The 19,669-nt window shown below is 60.7% G+C and overlaps 2 protein-coding genes across 2 annotated transcripts; one reads left to right on the forward strand and one right to left on the reverse strand.

The window, feature by feature from the left end:
* Positions 1-307: 307 nt before the first annotated feature.
* LOC137750461 (basic proline-rich protein-like) lies at positions 308-3,299 on the reverse strand. The gene is made up of 3 exons (XM_068524802.1): positions 3,232-3,299; positions 1,811-1,870; positions 308-953 (listed from the first exon to the last, which is right to left on the reverse strand). Exons 1-3 carry the CDS (start codon positions 3,297-3,299, stop codon positions 308-310), a joined length of 774 nt encoding a protein of 257 aa, XP_068380903.1.
* On the forward strand, positions 436-17,807 carry ZNF316 (zinc finger protein 316). The gene is made up of 6 exons (XM_068524326.1): positions 436-492; positions 4,134-4,522; positions 5,127-5,245; positions 6,096-6,222; positions 6,769-6,882; positions 13,593-17,807. The coding sequence occupies exons 2-6, from the start codon at positions 4,162-4,164 to the stop codon at positions 15,905-15,907; spliced, it is 3,036 nt and encodes a 1,011-aa protein (XP_068380427.1). The 5' UTR covers positions 436-492; positions 4,134-4,161; the 3' UTR covers positions 15,908-17,807.
* Positions 17,808-19,669: the final 1,862 nt, after the last annotated feature.

Consider the following 19,669-nt stretch of genomic DNA (forward strand, 5'->3'; position numbering starts at 1 on the left):
CGGGGAGGGTCCCGAGGCCCGGGTGGACCTGGCCGGGTCTAGCGCTCGGTAGCGCCGCCCCCTAAATCATGTTTGCATGAGGAAGCCGGGCGGGTTTTGGGAAGCGGGCGGACCTCGCGGGCATCTCTAGGGGCAGGGCGGGGCCGGGGTCCCCAGAGGTGGGGTCGGGCCCTGGGGCGGCGCGGGCCGCGCCAGGGTCCCCAAGGCCCGGGACGCAGTGCATACGAGCGCGGGGACCCAGGTCCGAGGGCGCCCTCGCACCAGGGCCGCTTCCTTTCCCCCCACGCACTCCCCCTCAGGGGCCGCGCTAGACCCCGCGTGACCGGAAGTGCCCCCCCGTGGGCACCGGCGGGGCGGAGCCCGGTGGCGGCACTTCCGGTGCCCACGCGCCGCCGCCGCGCAGCTCCGGGGCCGTCACTTTGTGTAGCGCGGGGCGCGCAGGCCCCGGCTCGGCCCCGGTGTCCGGCGGCGGCTCGGCGGCCGGCGCGCGCGGTGAGTGGGCGGCGCGGCGAGTGGGTGGCGAGGCCGGCGGGAGGCGGGCGCTGGCGGCAGGTGCCGGCGGGCCAGGCGCGGGCGTGGGGTCGGGGTCGCGCCGCCCCTCGACGCCGGCGCGGGAGGCCGCGGGGAGGCAGCGGCGCGCAGCGGGGCGGGCCGGTCCGGGTCGGGCTTGGGTCTGGGGGGGCCCGAGCGGCGCTCTGGCCTGGCCTTCCGCGGCCGCGCCCACGCTCGGCGCGGCCCGTGGACCCCCGCCCGGGCCTGCGCGAAGGAGGCAGGCCCCGACCCCCAGGGCCGGTCCGGGCGGGCAGCGCGGAGTAGGCGGGCTGGGAGGACACACACCCGCGACCCCTGGGAGGTGCCCGCCGCCGTCTCGGCCGGAGGGGCGGGGGTTGGGCCGCGGCCGCCCCCAGGGACACACCCATCCAGGAGGGACTGTCACGGCCCTGCCCTGGCTTCTGAGGGAGGCGGAGGCCGATAAGCCCCCTGGAGGGATGGAGATGTCTTGGCGCCCCCGCGAGCTTGCTTAGTGACCTTGGGGGCCTTGCCTGGGTCCTCCCTCTGCAAATGGAGGCTCCGGTGGGCTGCTGTGCCGAGTCTTCTACCGCCAGTAGGCGGGTTGGGGAACTCATTTCTGGGGTTGGATGGGGTCTGGGCTGCCCCATGTGGCCGGAGAGGTGGGAGAGGGGCTGGCCTTTGGTGGAGGACCCAGTGGGCAGGGGGAAGGGGAGGTGTGCAGGATCAGGTCCCTAGCTGTGCCTGTGTGGGGAGACCCTGGTACTGGGTTTGGTTCAACACGTGTTGGCAGGTCTGGGGAGCTGGCCAACAAGGTGAGGGGCTGCCCTTGGGCAGCAGGGTTGGCCCCGTGGATACACCTGCACCAGGAGCAACCCCAGGAGAGCAGGGGAGCCCAAATCCGTGGACAAACAGTGAGGATCCTGGTAGTCAGGGAAGGAAGGTTTCTGGGCGGAGATGAAAGCCTGGAAGGCCTTGAGTAATAGGTGTGGTCAGTGAGGCCACCAGACGGAAGGAAGGGGCCTAGATCTACCTGCACCCACACATTTCTTCTACTTCTCTATGTAGGTTCCCTGGATATGGGACTTCAGTGGAGAGTTGCTAAAAGTTTTCTAAGTTTGCCTCTTTCTGTCTGTGTGGTCCTTCTCCCGGAGGCAGGCATCTCGTTAACCGCCCCTCCTCGCCCCGCGCTCCATTCTAAATTCTGCAGCACTATATCCTAGGGTGCAGCCCCGCCCCAGCCCCCATGGAAATAATGGTCTGGGATGACCTGAAGGGTTATCATGATCAGGTCGCTTACCTGACTCTCTGTGGCATCCTGAGCTGGATGCCGGAAGTGAGTTTCTGGTAGGCTGGCAGGCTGGAAAGAGAAGAAAGGAGAGTGTGTGGGTCTGGGGGTATGCCCAGCACACACCTGTCCTGGGGAGGCAGAAGGGGCATCTGCCACCCAAGTTACTGAGGCCCGTTTCTCAGAACCCTCTGTTCTGGATGCTGGGTCAGGGTTTATGGGGCGTCTGGCTGTGCTAGGCCCCGTCCCATCTGCAGGGTGACTGACCACCTCCACGACTGCTGGGTCTTTCCCTCCTCTGGTCAGCAGCAGGTGCACCCCTTGGGAGAAGGGACCTCAGGTCGTAACCTCTTTAGAGGCAGAGACTCTCCAGTGGGTTCTAGTCTGAAGGACCCTCAACAGCAGTCATCCTGTTCTGGAACATGACAGTGGGGCCAGAATACTGACTTTTGAAAATCTCATGTTCATCACGTTGACCGCAGACTTAAGAGTCATTTTTTTCTTTCTTCTTCTTTTTTTTTTAAATATTTATTTATTTATTTATTTGGCTGCACAGGGTCTTAGTTGTGGCACATGGGATGCGGCACGTGGGATCTAGTTCACCGACCAGGGATTGAACCCAGGCCCCCTGCACTGGGAGCGTGGAGTCTTAACCTCTGGACCACCAGGGAAGTCCCTAGAGTCATTTTATCAATAAATATTTGAGTGCTCACTCTGTGTCTGGCACAAGGAGATTCAGAGATGAGCAAAGGGAACTTCTGCCTTCTTGGAGTTGAGTGTGTATTTGGGGAGACAGGCAAAAAGCAGACAGTTCTGTAAGTATATTAAAATGTGGGTGCTAAGAGGGCAGAGTCCAGGGAACTGTGTGTGTCTTAGGGGCCCAGGGGGCTGCCTCCAAAGGATCAGTGAAGAAGAGGGGAGGAGAGTGCCAGGGAGCGGGAATGGCATGTGCAAAGGTCCTGAGGTGGAACAAGCACAGGGCCACTTTATTCCCAAGCCTCTGGTCCTCGGACGGGGGCCTGGCCTGCAGGAGTGTGCTCTGCGAGGGGGCCAGGCAGGAGGGGCTCTGCTGAGCTTGGCATGGCATCTGGGCTCAGCCTGAATTTGTAGCCCCATTGTCCTGTGTGGCCTGACATCTCAGGCTCCTCCGGGGTTCGTGCTCTCTCCCCGGGGTTCTGGGGTCGCTGTATTTGTAGTGGGCTTGGCTTACTTTGGAAGTGGCCCTAGTCAGGTCTGAGAGACTGATGGGGCCATGCTGGCTGATGGACCTGTTCTTAGATTTGCTGTCAAAAAGGAGCCACAGAAACTGGCTCGTCAAAACCCATGACTCTGTCTTGTCCTGGGACTTCACTGGGGCTGGTGAGGAATGCGCAGCTGGGAGGGAGGAGTGGCCCCAGGGCCCGTGGTATCCCATCCCTCTTGGGTCCACAGACCCGGGCTCCGTGCTGTGCGGTGGTGTGGCTGCATCTCCCAAGTGCCTGGGCTGAGCCGTCTCCGACATCGATGTGAGAGGTGGATGCTGTGAGCCACTGGGGCTTTGATGATTCAACACTTAGGATTCTCTGATCCCCAAACGTGAAGAGGTGTCACAGGGCATTTTTTTTTTCACCTTTGCTGGTCTAGTGACGAACCAAATCCCTGATCAGCCGAGCTTTTTCCAGATGCCCTGGACGGAGCCAGGGGTGAGGGGGGCACAGGGGTAATTGCCTGCTCAGGGCCTCTTCTCTGCCGCCTCCCACAGGAAGGAGCCTGACCTGCTGGCTTGGTAGAGTGGGCCCACCCGGCAGGGTGGTCTTACCTTCCCCCGCCCGTCACACTGCACTGAGGTTCCTGGCCCACCCGTGCTCAGACCTCGGCTCCCACACTCCCTGCCGCCGAGTTCGTGCCCAAGTTCGTGCACGTTCAGAGCTGGGCGAGCATCTCCTCCGCCCCCGTATATCAGGTGCACTGTTCCTTATGGGCTGTGTGCACCCGTTTCAGCTAAACGCAGGCTGGGCCACTCTCGGGCGTGTTGCCTGGACTTGATGCTTCCATGTTCTTGAGGATAAAAACCCGGGATTAATCCCTGGCTTACTCCAAGAAAGCATGGCAGTTCACACCAGGCCTGTCGTTGCCTGCAACAAAGAGCTGAGGCCGCGTCACGGGGGTCATGGTGAGGGGCTCTTTGGCAGCTTTTCTGTTACAGAATCTAGGTTGTGCCACATGAGATCATGGAAAGAGCTCCAGTCGTGCCTCAGCTCTGGTGCTGTTACTGTATCGCGGGGCAAACCAACCCCACCTCCCTCAGAGGGCTGCATGCCGGGTGGCTGGTCACCGTCGCCCGTCTGTGTTGCAGGCCGAGCTGAGGCTCCCTTCCAGAGACGATGGCAGCCCTTCACACGACTCCAGACTCCCCAGCCGCCCAGCGGGAGAAGGCGGAGGACAGGTCGGAATGTGATCCTAATCGGGAGGAAGAAGAGGAGGAAGAAAAGGGGGAAGAGGTGGAGGAGCTGGCGGACGAGGAGGTGATGGTGGTGGAGGCCGAGGAGGACGAGGCCGTGGCGGAGGTGGCAGAGGAGCTGGAGGTGGAGGGGGTGCAGGCAGGGCCGGTGCAGCAGGTGGAGGTGGAGGCGGAGGACGACGACGTGGAGGACGTGGTGGCAGAAGAGCGGAGTCCGGCGTCGGGGACCCAGGAGCGCCTTAGCTGTGGTGGGGATGCCCAGTCCCCAGGTCTTCAGGAAAAGGGTAAGAAAAAGGAGCTAGTCTTCGGGGAGGAAATTAGGGGGGGCTTGGGTGGGCAGGCCGGGAAGAGCTCTTTGACCCGACGGGGTTCAGCTGGAGTGGCAGGGCCCAGGTTTTTTTCTTTTTTAAAAAAACATTTCATTGATTTATTTTTATTTTTGGCTGCGTTGGGTCTTCGTTGCTGCACGCGGGCTTTCTCTAGTTGTGGCGAGCAGGGGCTGCTCTTCGTTGCGGTGCGCGGGCTTCTCATTGCGGTGGCTTCTCTTGTTGCGGAGCACGGGCCCTAGGCACGTGGACTTCAGTAGTTGTGGCACACAGGCTCAGTAGTTGTGGCTCACGGGCTCTAGAGCGCAGGCTCAGTAGTTGTGGCGCACGGGCTTAGTTGCTCTGTAGCATGTGGGATCTTCGCGGACCAGGGCTCGGACCTGTGTCCCTGCATTGGCAGGTGGATTCTTAACCACTGCACCACCAGGGAAGCCCAGGGCCTAGGTTTTGAAAAGAGGGAGTGGCCAGGAGCTGCTGACCCTGGTAGCTGGATGGACAGACGTCGGCCAGGGCAGTGAGGCCTGATGCTAAAGGCTGGCCCCCAAGAGGTCTCTCCCCTCAGCCCTGCAGGCCTCCCGGGCTCCAGCCATGTTGAGGGATGAGGACCTGGAGCAGGACGAGGACGAGGACGAAGAAGAGGAGGAGGAGGATGAGGACGATTCCCTGACATCTGGGTCTCAGGTGAGCTGCTCCTTTATTTGGGGCTCAGTTAACCAGGCTGGGTTTTCCCAGGGGGATTGGCACCCGCTGTCCTGGAGACCCCTGTTGGCAGGGCAGTGGCACTGTGGTCCTCAGGCCGAGCCCAGGCTATGGGCCAGGACGGGGCTGCAGGAAGCAGCTGGGAGTCTCCAGCCCCAAACCCGTGGGGTATGGTTCCGCTCTCCTGGGGCCCGACCCTTCCCAGGCCATTGAAATGTCCTGATCATGTTGCCCACCAGCAACTCACCTGCAGCCTGCACAGTTCCGGCAGCCCTGGCTCTCCCCCAGGGTCACGCTGTGCCCTTACCTGGAGCGCCTGTCACCTGTCCAGGCTCTGGTTTCCTGTTGAGCCCAGTTAGATCGGGTGCCAGTGCCCACACTCAGTTTAGTTGGTGCCGCTTGTCCAGCAAGGCATGGGCCCTCACACCACTGACGTGTCCACTGGCTTGAGGCAGACAGTGAAGTAGGAGGGGGCGAGGTGCCCATGCAGCACATACATGGGGTCTTGGGCTTCATTGTCTGTGGACTTCGGCGTGAGTCCGGGCTCTGCCCCGTCTGAGCTGAGCGCTCTCCCTCTCTGAGCCTGGGCCCCTAATCTCTGGACGGGAATGGGGTCCTTGCCTCCCGGGGCCGTGACAGGCCTGCAGGACCCTCGTTCCGTCGGGTGTTTGTAGACTTGCAGCTGCTGGGCTGCTGGGCTGTGTCCCCTGAGCTCCACATTGCAGGGTCAGCTCAGCACCCGCTGAAGTGAGCTCCTGTCTTCTCCTCGTGGGACGCCCCTGCCTTTTGCCGGGGCAGTGTAGGGCAGCGGCCAGGGTTCTTTGTTTTCCAGGGTCTGGTGACCTTTGAAGACGTGGCTGTGTACTTCTCCCTGGAGGAGTGGGAAAGGCTGGATGCGGACCAGCGGGAGCTCTACAAGGAAGTCATGCAGGAAAACTACGGGATCCTGGTGTCCTTGGGTGAGCAGAGCCTTTTGTCCCCAAGAGGCATCCTGGCGCTATGGCTGCCAGGGACTTAGCTGTCTGAGAGGGTGGTTTCTGGAGCCCCAGGGTCTTGGAGAAGGAGGTGTTGGAGCCAGCCCGCCTCCCAGGGAAGCCCTAGGGACCAGCCTGGCCTCTGGGCCGGGGCGTGTCTTGTGGGGGGGGGGCCCCCTATGGCCCAGCAGCGCCATGACCCAGGTGGACGTGTTCTGGGGAGCTGCAGTGCCGCTCTGGTCTCTGTGCTGTACACTCCTCAGAGGCCTCAAGGGGTGAGGAGTCAGGTGCCGAGGAGAAGGGCGGGCGCCCTGCAGATGGCAGTGTGTGGAGGGGGCTGGACGGGGGAGCTGGGGATGAGGGCGGGGCTCCAGAGAGAAGGGAGTGTGGGACTTCCCAGCGGAGGCAGGGAGCTGGGAAGGCTGGTCCTGGAAGGGCCGGAGAGAGGAGCCAGTGGTGGCGGTGCTGTGTGGGTGAGGGTGGGGCCTGCAGGCGCAGCCCTGCAGCTGCTGCCTGTTTTTTCCGGGGCAGGATACCCAATCCCCAAGCCGGATCTGATCTTCCGGCTGGAGCAAGGAGAGGAGCCTTGGGTCCCGGATAGCCCCCGTCCCGAGGAGGGAGACATCGTCACCGGTGTCTACACAGGTGAGCGTGACACAGACTCTTGCGGGTTTCACCAGACTTCGGCCTGTGCCTTTGCTCTCCACTGCAGCCCCGGTACTGCTGACTGCACTCTTGGGGGGCCTCTGTGGGGACACAGTGGCACTGGGGGCTCACCTCCACATTTGTGGGTTGGCTCCTCTTGGTTCTGGTCTGCAGAGGCCCAAAGGCTGGGGAGTCTTTAGAGAACCTAGAGGTTCCTGTTACGAATCTTTAACAATGATGCCCTGTCCCTGCCTTGAGCCTCTGATTGTTTTTGTGTGTGTGAGGGTCAGTTGTCACGTTACCAGCTCAGAGGGGCCAGGTGAGGAGCAGACCGTTGCCCTGCAGTGCCGGAGCTGGGCTTCCGGCTCCCAGGATTGAACGGCTTCCCCGCCCATTTGGCCATCTCCTCTCCCTGGGAGGCCCAGGGTCGGGGCCTGGGCTGGCAGCCCTGGACCTTCCAGAGAGGAGATTCTGGAGAGAGACATACAGGAAGCGTTCAGGGTGTCGGATTTCTCTGAGACCTCGGACATGGCTCTGGCCCTGTTCCTTCAACTTTCTGGGCCTCATTTTTATTCATCTTGAGAATAAAGAGTTTGAACAAAACCCACAGTTTCCCACCCGAGGCCGTCGGACCACTGGTTCTGTGGCGGTGCCCCATGGAGGTCTGTGAGCTGTTCCCCGTGTGTCAGAGGTTCAGTGGAGGCCCTTGCACGGTGTGTGTGTTTGGCTTTGGTCTCGGGTGATGCCAGCCTAGTGCGGGGCTCTGGATGTCTCATGCCACTCACGTGCTTGGATAGACTGGGAGCAGCTTGTAGAGGTTTTAAAATAAAATACAGAAAAACATAGACAGTGCTGTGCCTACACGTGTACTCTTCAGAGTATTTCCCTGTATACTTTCTATCCTCGTAACAGCTCTGTGAAGTAGCAGGGGAGGGATTATTGGTCTCACTTTACAGTCAAGGAAATTGACTTTTAAAGTAGTGATTAAGTCACTTGCCCACAGTGGGTTCAGGCCTCGGGCCTTACTTTCCACTGTGTTTCGGGGTGGCCTTCCTGCCCTACGTCTCCACATTCTCTGGGACCCTCTTGGAATGTCTCCTGGCCTTCAGAATCAGGAGGGCTCTGGCTGGCAAAAAATGTTGCTGCTGCCTCCAGGCTGAGACTGGGATGTAGGTGATGTTTCTTGGAGGGTCTACTGGGAGGTGTGCCCTGTTTCTGGGCACAGATCTGAAAAGCCACCTGGAGAGGAAGGGGCTGTTGGCCTCCACTGGCCAGTCTCCACACGTGGTCTGGATGTGCCCCTGTTCTCCATGCTTCTTGGAGGGTCCTGGGGTGGATCCTTTTGCAGGCTCGAGCCTGGGTGGTCCCCACAATGTGCTCTGTGAACCTAGCTGGGGTTTGGCAGCTCGCTGAAGGGGCAGGCTCGCTGGGCCAGTGCCTCCGCCTTCCCCTGCGGAGCCGAGGTGGGTGCAGGATGCGGGCACAGGCTTCCACGTGTCACCTGTCTCCCGGGAGGGGCTGTGGCAGCGAAGGCTGGGGTCAGCTCGGGCAGAGCGAATCTATCTGAGGTCTCCCTTCTTAACTGTCACTGTAGCCTGTCTGCCAAGTGCCTTCCTCCCCTTTTCTCCCCGCGCTCATTTCTGTGCAGCTGAGCCAGTTGAGAATTGCGAATTGCTGGGTCTGGGCAGGACAGCCGGTGTTCCAAGCCTGGCAGAGTTTCTGTATTTCTAGATCATAGTCTTGCAAAACACGAGCATATCCATCTCTTGTGCTTCTTAACAAGTTGGGCCACACATAAGGTTTGGACTCTGGCCAAACGCGCCCACTCAGGTGCCCCAGGGCCTCTGAGTGCTGAATTAAAGCCTCCTTGCTCTGGCTCCCCTCGACCACCACCTCCCGCTCCCTGGTCCTCACCCATTACCTGCCACCTCTCTCCTCACCCGGCTGAGATAGTAGGCTCCCCCATTCCTTGCAAATGCCCAGTGTGGTCACCTGGCAGATGCCTGCCCGTGGCTGAACCCTATTTCCTGCGGCTGAGGATGCCCTCGCTACCTTGGCTGGGTGCTCTGGCCTTACTTCCTCGTCGCATTAGCTTTTCTGCTCTGCAGGAGGGACGCCACGTGCCCCTGGTCTCTCTGCTGCCTCTGGCTGCTTCCCCACCTGCCACTGCATGTCTGCAAGCCCCAGGACAGCCCTGTGCCCTCTCCTCTCCTCTCTCCGGGTGACCCCCGCTGGGCCAGGGACTGAAGTGCTCTTTGTGCTCACCTGCCCATTCTCAGCCTCTCTCTCCAGCTCTGACCTTGTCTGTTCCGCCGTCTGCTTGACGTCTCCACTTGGGTGTCTGAGGGCATCTCAGAGTGAGCTAACCCTGAAGTGGCACCATGTCTCCCACCCAGGGCCCCTCCTGCAGCGTCCCTGGCACGTGGTGGGCCTAGCTGGGGCCCGAGTGGTCCTTGTCCCTCTGCCTTCCTCACCCCAGCCCTGGCCCAGGCATGAGGTTGTCAGGCATGTGGCCACAGGCGTCCCTGAGCTGCTGGCTGCCCCCCACCCCTAGACTTACCCGGGCACTCGGCACAGTATCTGGGATCCTCTGCGGCCTGGGGGCCTGCACCCCTCACACACCCATAGCTCTTCAGGCTCAACTCCACCGACAGCCTTTCTCTTCAGGCTCTCACCTGCCTCGGGGCTTTGTACCTGCTGTTTTCTCTGCCTGGAGTGACCTTCGTGTGGCTGGCTCAGCGTGTAGGTCCCACTTGAGTCGTGTGTGTCCTCTGACCACCTTGATGTCGGGAACCCCGCATGTCACTGCAGGACGTTCCCTGCGTCCGCAGCGCTCAGCGAGGTCTGGAGCGGTCCCGCCCAGGTGCCTGCTTCCTCATTTCCTCCAGCAGACTCTGTGAGAGCGCGCTCTGTTCTGTTCACACCTGTGCCGCCTCCACAGTGCTCCACTGATGACCCCCCTCCTTGACTGCTGTTCCTGCCCCTCGTGTGAAAGTGAAAGATAGAAGAGAAATACAACAGGCAGGCTTGAACCGGCTTAAACGTTACACAGGAAAGGAGAGAGAGTTGAAAAGCGATCAGGTGAACGCACACCAAAGTGAGAGACTCTGATGGTTGGTGAGCACGGCCAGCGGTTCTGGAGAGGTGCTCGGGGAGGACCCCCTCCCGGAAGATGTGTCAGCCTGAGGACCCCGCAGCGGGGAGGATAGATCCATCGCAGAAACCCAGCCCTGCCGGGAGCCCCCGCCTCCCGGGTGGCCGAATTCCTGCTCAGAGGGAAGGAGGGGCTACTGACGGCAGCCGGACGGGGAGGAAGGAGCCCGCCTGCAGCTTTGGCCACCCCCTTGTCCACGTCCCGCCTTTGTCCCTGGGGGCGGGGCTCTCCCCGAGCCCACCCTGAGTCTCGGTCTGGCCAGAGGGTCAGGAGCAGGTGCTGACTTCACACACATGACTGCCTTCTGGGCCCTGTGCCGTGGCTGGGTTCCTCGGGGAGGGGTTAGAGCAGACCTGCAGCTGACTCACCGTGGGGCCAGGCCTGGGGACAGGTCTCGGGGACAGGACAGGACAGGGGCAGAGGGTGCTCGGGGTGGGAGTCATAGAAACCCTCGGCTTGGTTCTCGGGGCAGAGCGAGTGTCGGCCACCTCCCAGCAGCTCGGGGAGCAGGTGCGCCAGGCAGGTGGCCGCAGGGCCTCCTCCTCCCCGAGGCCGTTTATTCGTGACTTACCTGGGGCGCCTTGGGGGTCTGCTCACAAGGCCACTGGTCGGCCCCCGTGAGTGTCATCAGGCTCAGAGCGCGGGCCCTGGCCTAGCTAATCCTCACCCAGTGTCAGAGTCCTTAGGAGCGGATGTCTCAGGGAGATGAAATGCCAGCTTCCCCTCCCCAGGGTCCACTTGTCCACTCTCCCCCTGTGGGTTCTGGAAGAGGCAGCTATGTTTGACCTTCTGGGCCACTGTTGGGAAGGCCCTCCCCCCCCCCCCCCCGCCCCCCGCCGCCTTGTCAGAGCATCTCCTCTGCCTCGGCCCCGGTCTCACGAGTAGACCTGACGGGTCCTCACTTGTATCCAAAATAGGCTTGCATCCGGGGTGCTAGCAAACCCCCTGGGAACCCTGTCCCCATTGCAGCCGGGGGGTAACCCCGACAATGGACACCCCCGCCCGGGGGCCCAGACCTCCAGATCCTGGGCCACTTTGGCGGCAGAAGGTGAGAACAGAGCCTGGCCTGGAGACAGGCTGCTGTCCCCCTGAGTCCCCTCTGGTGGCCCTGCTGCTTCCCAGAGATCTTGTCTCGGGGTGCAGCCAGCTCTGCCTGCCAGGGACCTGGATGCCCTTATTGTCCTTTACTCGGTGTCAGTGGTGGCCTCTACCAACTTGCCTTATGTTTAATATTTCCTCATTTTTGGACAAGTGGCCATGCCAGCTCCAGAGCCAGTGATGAGGTCAGGTCCCCTCCTAGGATCAGCCCCCTCTGCAGAGCTTAGCATTGTTTGATGTTTGGGGTGGGGGCAGGGCAAAGGATCACCTCCCCAAGTGGGGGGCTTTCCTACTCTCAGACCCCAAGGAAGAGGTGTTGTGGATGAGTCGTTGGGACCTAGCCTGTCCCCCGCTCTGAGTAGCTGAGGCTGCCAGCTGGCAGGCCCTCGTTGGCCTGGGTGTCCACTTCAATCCAGCAAGTGCCACTGACCCTTGGCTGGGTCCTGGGGTACATTCATCCCACGAAGACATTGTACTTGTTCCCCAGCTTGAATCCTCCTGCCTTAGGGACTCTCCAATTAAAACTACTCCGGACACTCACCAGAGTCTTAGGGAAAAGCCTTTTTGAGACTCACTGGAAGAATTTCCAGCTAATCTGACCATGGGCCCAAACTGCCTGTCCCTCCACCAGCTCCCCTTAGGGGGTGCTCCAGCCTTCACAGTGAGGAGCTGGGCCTTTTCCGTGCTGTTCAGCCACTTCTCATCCCTCACCGTGGGTGGCAGTTGGAGATGAACTCAGCTTAGTAACAGGAAACCACTGTCCTTTATTTAAAGCTTATTTTTACTATAACAGTATATTATTACTAACTACAGAAAACTTAGAAAGTATTGCAAAGCATGAAAAAATAAAATAACCCATTTTTGTATCCCTTTATACACATGTTTTCTTCAGAGCAGAAATCATGTCCGTGCAGTTCTATGTCTGGCTTTATGTCACTCAGCACTGTGCTGTGTTTTCCCATGTGATTTATCACCATATGTTTGGGATGCCATATAGAACACAGGACCAGGGCCGAGTCAGGACGGGCATCCCTCCTGGGACCCGACCTTTCCTCGGGGACAGGACTCAGTGTTGAAGGCCACCCAGTCAGGTGATGGCTGACACCAGCCACAGCCTTGGCAGGGGACCCGGGAGTGGTGGGAAAGGGGATTCCTACCTCTGTGTGGGAGCTTGAACCTTCCAGGTACTGGGATTGTGAGGTGGACTACACTGTACGTGGCCACGGTAGACACACACGGGGCAAGGTGTACCAGAGGAAGTTGGCACGCAGGTTCTCTGGAACACCTGGGCTGCCATGGACCAGGCCTTTTTCTTTCTGTTTGTTGTGTGACTTAGTGCCTGCTTTGTAAATATCAGATTGGCCAAAAAGTTCGTTCGGGTTTTTCCATAACCTCCTATGGAAAAACACGAATGAACTTTTTGGCCAGCCCAATACTAGTTCCCTGCTGGGTGTATCACGATGGCAGGCACATCACTCTTGTTTTATAAACCGAATCCCTATCCTTACTCTGCACTGAAGGGAGAGGTCAGGGCGCTGCTTGGTGGAGGAGGGATGGAACTGCAGGACCCAAAGGCGGGTCCTTGGCCTTCTGTGACGGGAAGATGATTGCAGCTCACCCAGTCTTAGTCAGTTAGGGACCGTTTTCCAAGTGCACAACCGCTCAGAAAGCCAAGCTTCAGAGAGGCTTAGCGGGGAGGCTGGGCTGTGCCTGCACAGTTGCTGGAGCCCTTTAGGGTGAGTGCAGAGAGCTGGGGCCTACAGGCCCCTCTAGGTCTCCTTGGCCCAGGGCGGCCTTTCCTGGCTGTGCTCTGGGGGTGGGAGGGAGAGCCCTGGATGCTGGCCAGCCTGAGACTGGTGGAGAGATCCAGAGGAGGGATGCCAAGCAAAGCTTAGGTGTTACAAAGGCAGGTCCTCAGTGGCCGTGCTGGTGCTGGAGTCTTGGCTGCCTTGGGCCAAGCAGGCCGGCGGGGTGTGGAGTTCTCCAGGAGACAAGGGGCTTTGGGGAAAACAGACCTGGCGTCTCTGTCTATTTTTCTGGGCCCTGGACCCCTGTTTTGGGCTTGACCCCTGGTCTCACAGGAACCCAGGCAAGATCACCCACTTCGTAGGTGTCCCTATTCTCAGCAGGGTGGCAAGCCCTGAAGGGAGCTGGAGATCTGGAAAAGGGATTAGTTGAGGCCATTTGAGGAGAGTCCACGAGGTGAGGGAACCCCAGCCTTCCTAGGAGGGACACCCGCGTGTGCATTTCTCCTGTCTGCACAGTTCCTCCTAACTCAAGGAGGAGGCGGGCACCACCTCTCACGCCCGTGGAACAGTGGTGCCCTGACCCCGGGCTCCGTGCTCCGAGAGCCTGGGGTCCTGCAGAAATCGCCCCTTACAGGAGCAGCAGTCTTTAAGCAGCTTCTGTCACGGCCTCTTCTCACCTCTCTCTCCTGGCCTTCCCTTGTCGCCTTCAGGGGCCTGGTTCTGGACCGACGACATAGAGGACCACGAGGAGGACGACGACGAGGACTTCCTGGCAGAGGTGGCTGAGGAGGAGAACGAGCCCCCAGGGCTGTGGTCCGCGGCCTACGGCGTGGGGGACGTGCCTGGGACCTGGGGCCCCGACGACTCGGATTCGGCGCAGACTCCAGAGGGGTGGGGTCTTGACCCCAGCGGCCTCGGGGTCCTGGCCGAAGGGTCCGAGGCGAAGCCCTTTCTGCAGGGCCGGGAGCCGGGGGCGAGCCTGCTGGCGCCCTGGGCGTTCCCAGCCGCGGTGGCCGCTCCAGCCGGGCGGCCGGAGACCACGTGTGACGTGTGCGGTAAAGTGTTCCCGCACCGGTCCCGGCTGGCCAAGCACCAGCGCTACCACGCGGCCGTCAAGCCCTTCGGCTGCGATGAGTGCGGCAAGGGATTCGTGTACCGCTCGCACCTGGCCATCCATCAGCGCACCCACACCGGTGAGAAGCCCTTCCCGTGTCCGGACTGCGGCAAGCGCTTCGTGTACAAGTCGCACCTGGTCACGCACCGGCGCATCCACACGGGCGAGCGGCCCTACCGCTGCGCCTTCTGCGGCGCGGGCTTCGGGCGCCGCTCCTACCTGGTCACGCACCAGCGCACGCACACCGGCGAGCGGCCCTACCCCTGCCCGCACTGCGGCCGCAGCTTCAGCCAGAGCTCGGCGCTGGCGCGGCACCAGGCCGTGCACACGGCCGACCGGCCTCACTGCTGCCCGGACTGTGGCCAGGCCTTCCGCCTCCGCGCCGACTTCCAGCGCCATCGACGGGGCGGCGGCTGCGCGGAGCCTGGCGGCGACGGCCCCCAGCGCGAGCCCTGTGAGACGGTGCCCTCGGCGGGGCCCGAGGAGGCCGAAGCTGGGCCCGAGGGGCCTGAGGTCGACGAAGCAGACGGAGAGGCCGAGGGAGAGGCGGAGGCGAGAGAGGCGGCGATGGAGGCGCCCACCCCCGGGAGAAAGGACGACCCCGAGTCGGACAGGCGGTTTCTGGGGCTGGGCAACGGCCTGGGGGAGGGCGAAGGCCCTTCCTCGCACCCGCTCGGCTTCCACTTTCCCATGCACCCCAAGTCTTGGCTCCACCCGGATGGCTTTCCGATCCTGGGCCTCCCGGACTTCGCGGAGCGGCTGTCGACCGACGGGCGCCCCCTGCCCGGGCCCCTGGGGGGCCGGCTCTCCCTGGTCGAGGGCACGGGGCTGGCCTGCGACCCTTTCGGCGGCGGTGCTGGGCCCGGGGGCGGCGGCGGCCTGCGTGCGTTCGGGCCTGCAGTCGGAGGGCTGCTGCCGGAGCCTGCGCCTGCCGCGCTGGCCGAGGAGGAGAGCCCGTGGATATGTTCCGACTGCGGCAAGACGTTCGGGCGCCGCGCGGCGCTGGCCAAGCACCAGCGCTACCACGCGGGCGAGCGGCCGCACCGCTGCGCCGACTGCGGCAAGAGCTTCGTGTACGGCTCGCACCTGGCGCGCCACCGCCGCACGCACACGGGCGAGCGGCCCTTCCCGTGCCCCGAGTGCGGTGCGCGCTTCGCCCGTGGCTCGCACCTGGCGGCGCACGTGCGTGGCCACACGGGCGAGAAGCCCTTCGTGTGCGGTGTGTGCGGCGCGGGCTTCAGCCGGCGCGCGCACCTAACGGCGCACGGGCGCGCGCACACGGGCGAGCGGCCCTACGCGTGCGGCGAGTGTGGCCGCCGCTTCGGGCAGAGCGCGGCGCTGACGCGACACCAGTGGGCACACGCTGAGGAGAAGCCGCACCGTTGCCCCGACTGCGGCAAGGGCTTCGGCCACAGCTCGGACTTCAAGCGGCACCGGCGCACGCACACGGGCGAGAAGCCCTTTCGCTGCACCGACTGCGGCCGCGGCTTCGCGCAGCGCTCCAACCTGGCCAAGCACCGGCGCGGCCACACGGGCGAACGGCCCTTCCCGTGCCCCGAGTGCGGCAAGCGCTTTTCGCAGCGCTCGGTGCTCGTGACGCACCAGCGCACGCACACGGGCGAGCGGCCCTACGCCTGCGCCAACTGCGGCCGCCGCTTCTCGCAGAGCTCGCACCTGCTCACCCACATGAAGACGCACCGCGGCTCGGCGGGCTCGCCCGGCCAGACGCCGGCCGCCCCCGCGCCCAAGGCCGAGGCACCCGCTAAGGGGCCGCCGAGTGCGGGCGCGGGGACCGGGCCCGGGGAGCGCGGCAGCACCCTCCTGGAGTTCGCAGGCGGAACGAGCTTCGGCTCCGAGCCGACGGCCGCGTTCGCGGGGCCCTCGGGCCCCTACGAGGAGAGCATCATGTGAGGGCCCCAGGCCGACGGAGGCGCAGCCCGCTAGGCCACCGGCCCCTTGCGGCTCGAGCGCCGGCCGCTGCGCGCCGGCCCCTTGCTCTTCTGGCCTCAGGGGGCTGAGGGTCCCAGTCCTGGTGCGGTGCCTTCCCCTCAGCCCCGGTGCACCGCTCCCCGGCCTCGGGCTTCCCTCCTGCCCGGCCCTAGAGAACGGGCCGCCGAGCTCGGATGGCCGTAAGGGGGGCGCAGGGGGAGAGGAGAGCTGCGCGCGGAGCAGATGGGGACAGGGGGCGGCAACCCCGACAAGAGACTGCGACATCACTGGATCGATGCGGTGAGGCCAAGCGGTAGGGATGGCAGGCGAAGTATTATTTATTTTACTCGGATTCCGATATGGGTGGCCCGGGGGACAGGTGGCTTGTGAGTTAGTAACTGGGTTTTACAGCGAGGGAGGGGAAGCCCTTGCATCAAGGGAGGGTGGGGTGGTCGAGGGCAGAGCATATGGCTACTCCAGTGGGTTTGGCTGATGACTTCTTCCAGTTCCTCAGCGGGAGACTTCAGGGTCCTTCTGGTCATTCGAGTATGTCCAGAAAGTTTTGAGGACTGTGCGCGTGGCAAGGGGAAGCCTCGTGGGTTTTCAAAGGACGGTGTTCCTCCCTAATCCGGGGTGGGGGGTGAAGTGGAGATGCACCTGGGAAAGCTTTTGTTCTGTCGACTGGATATTTACTTCCGTGGCTTGTATGGCCCGAAGAATCTGGGAGGAAGAGAAAAAGCTGGAAACCACATTGTGGCCCCAGGCAGATGGGTTGCAGGTGTTAGCAGGGTCCCCAGGGAGTTTGAAGCCTTATTCCCCAGAGTCGCTCGCTGTCTTCACCCCGCTTGAGCACCGAGAGCAGCCCGGCCGTGTGGGTTTTAGTTTCAGCCTCCCGTCTGAGTCCTTGGGTACTCTCGCCTGGGACCACTGGAGGCGGCATACTCGGAGATCCTCGGGGAGCCCAGCAGCCAGGGGCCCCAGCCTTTGGCTCCCTGGCTGCCACCTCTCCCTGAGTGGGTGGACACATGGGGCCCTGCTCTTGTGAGCCCGCCGCTCATTTAGATTTAATAGACAAGTGTAAAGTGACAGAGGTTGGTAGTAGGATTGTTTCTTACCTCCCAGGATTAGGGCCTTATGACCTACTCGGGTCCGTTTAACTCTGCTTCTGTCATTATTCTACACTAGAAGCGAGTGGTGTTTCTGGTTAGGTTCCCATCTCACAGAGTGGGCAGTGAGTGGAGGCACCGTGGGCCGGGCTGTCTGGCCGGCGGTGGTACACCTCTGGGAGTTCGGACCTGAGCCCGGGGCTCAGTGACTTGACCAAGTGTCCAGCTATGCAAGGCCCGCAACCGGCCAGCACCGCTCCTTCCAGGCTGGGCTCTTTCGAGCCATCGGGTCACCTGCAAGGCATCCGCCCCCTTTAATGCTTTCTGGGCCAGTGTGAATGGGGCCAGAAAACTGAAATTTTGAAGCAGCCGCATTCCCTTTTAGACCTAGTTCCTTCTGTTTTAGCGTAGACATGGCCCTGGGGCCTGAGAGCCAGCAGCGGGCGGGAAGGGGGCCTGGACGGTGGTGGTAAGATTGGGCCTGGCTGGGTGAGGGCGGGGGTGGGCGGGGTGCTGAGGAGGACAGGGGTTCCCGCAGAGGCGCCGGCGGTGCTGGGCAGTGCCGCCTGTCCCTGGGCTCTCTCTCCCTGCTGCGAGAAGGAGCCTCAGGAAGGGCCCAGGGCAAGGTGCACCAGCCCCGTGGGACCGAGGGCCAGTCTGCGCCCATCCCGCCTGGCACAGCCCTGAGTACCCACCTTTGGTGCCCCTCCTGGGCCCAAGCCGCCCCGCAGCTGTCAGCAGGAGGACCTAGCTTTAATAAAGAGTGGACAAACGAGCTTTGTGACTGGATTCCGTGTTGTTGCCACTCCTCAGGGCCCTCAGGGGGGCCCTGCAAGGCGTCAGGCCCACCTTGTTCCTGCAAACGCTCTTTAGAAGTTTTTCTTCTTAGAAACTAGAATTGGCCTGTGAGGAGTCAGCCCAAGAGAGCTTTGGCCCCTGCCACCTGTGTCCACTGTGTCTTCCCGGGAGTCCCCAGTGGGCCTGCACACTGCCACCTGCTTCTTGTAATATGCACACCTATATCGGGACATTGACATGTGGAGGGTTGTTGTAGCCAGGTCCCCTTCCTGGTGGTCCACACCCCTGTTCTGAGGCCCCAAAGTCACATGGGTTTATCCAGGCTCACCTGCTCTGTGCCAGGGCAGAGCACACACCGCCGCCCCCCCCACCCCCCGGGGCCCCAGACACCTTCCTTTGAACTGATTTATTGACTTCTCACCACATGGTGTCCCCACGACCAGACCTGACCCTCCCATCCTTTCCCCACAGATTTGAAAAATACGAAGTATGAAGTAAATTCTCTTTTCAAGTGTGATTTGGAGGCATCAGAACAGAAGCCGGTATTTCAGTGTCAGATGGACATTAAGACCTAGTTTAAAATGGATGGCCTTGAGAATCTTAAAGTCTATTCAGAAAACTTAAGTTATTCCCTGAGGGGAAATAAGGCAATTCTGATGGTCATAGAAAAAAAGTAGACAGCCTCCCTGGTTTTGAGAGGATTTCCAAGTTTCTGGAGTCCTGATTCATTCCACAGATGTCAATCTAGCATCTCCCATCATTGCCAAGGAGGAAAGGAAGCCCCCAGTGCCCCGTGAGATGTGACCCATGAAAGCTGGTGCTTTGAGAGTCACAAGGTCCTGAACACCCTCTGGTCTCCATTTAACCTTTATTGCTTGAGTTTCCCCATCCTCCTCCCTTTCTCCTGACCCTTTCACGTAATCTCTTCAAACACTTCCTTCTAACTTTTTTTCTTTTCCTAATTGGCTACACATGGAATAAAATATTTTGAAATTTTTGGCTATATTTATTAAATAAAGCTTTATGATCCTTGTTCATTATTTAATTTTTTCCTGATTATAAAATTCACGCTAGTTGTAAAAATTCCAACAGTGCAAAAATGTGTTAAGTACACACTTTTCATTTCCTAAAGAGTCACACTACATCCAGCCATCAGGTACCACGGTTGCTTCAGGAGGTGTGGGAGCACGCTTCTTCTATGTACGTGGAAATGTTTTAAAACTAGGGACATGCTTTACATGCTCTCTTACAACTTGCTTTTTTCATTTAACCATGTGACATTCTTTCTTACCTGACAGAGCTCCCTCACTCATTTTAACTGATCCATCGTATTTTCATTTTGTGACTATACCGTCATCTATGTAACTTCTCCATAAATGGCTATTTGGTTGTTTCCAACTTCTCACTGTTGCAAACAGTGCTTCAACATAGATTCTTGTACGTATATCTGTGCAGTTATGTAGATTTTTAAGATACCTGTTTATAAGAGGTAAAGTCCTAGAAGTGCTGTTGCTGGGTCAAAGGGCATGCATATTTAAATTGGGGGTTATAGCTAAATTGCCACCGAGTACGGCTAACTCCAGCCCGGCACTGTATACTCCCAGCGCAGTGAGAGAGTGCTAGTGGGGTCCGTGGCCACCTTAACACAGAGCATCAGCATTCAGTTTAGTCTCGGTTCTTCATTTTACAGAGAGATGAATGGCTTGCATCTCTCTATTTCTTTTTTCTTTCTTTCTTTCTTTTTTTGGTCACCCGGCACATGCAGCATGTGGATCCCAGTTCCCTGACCAGGGATCTAACCTGTGCCCTTGCAGTGGAAGCTCGGAGTCCCAACCACTGG

The sequence above is a fragment of the Eschrichtius robustus genome, chromosome 16 (assembly GCF_028021215.1).
Source record: "Eschrichtius robustus isolate mEscRob2 chromosome 16, mEscRob2.pri, whole genome shotgun sequence".
Taxonomy (NCBI): Eukaryota; Metazoa; Chordata; class Mammalia; order Artiodactyla; family Eschrichtiidae; genus Eschrichtius; species Eschrichtius robustus.

Excerpts from the sequence above, each read along its gene's own strand:
- LOC137750461 (XM_068524802.1), bottom strand. The coding sequence starts at position 3,299 with ATGTCGGAGACGGCTCAGCCCAGGCACTTGGGAGATGCAGCCACACCA. Across the intron at positions 1,871-3,231 it reads CCGCACAGCACGGAGCCCGG|CCTGCCAGCCTACCAGAAAC; the intron begins GTCTGTGGACCC and ends TTCTCTTTCCAG. Across the intron at positions 954-1,810 it reads AGGATGCCACAGAGAGTCAG|AAGCCAGGGCAGGGCCGTGA; the intron begins GTAAGCGACCTG and ends CGCCTCCCTCAG.
- ZNF316 (XM_068524326.1), top strand. The coding sequence starts at position 4,162 with ATGGCAGCCCTTCACACGACTCCAGACTCCCCAGCCGCCCAGCGGGAG. Across the intron at positions 4,523-5,126 it reads CCCAGGTCTTCAGGAAAAGG|CCCTGCAGGCCTCCCGGGCT; the intron begins GTAAGAAAAAGG and ends CTCTCCCCTCAG. Across the intron at positions 6,883-13,592 it reads CGTCACCGGTGTCTACACAG|GGGCCTGGTTCTGGACCGAC; the intron begins GTGAGCGTGACA and ends TGTCGCCTTCAG.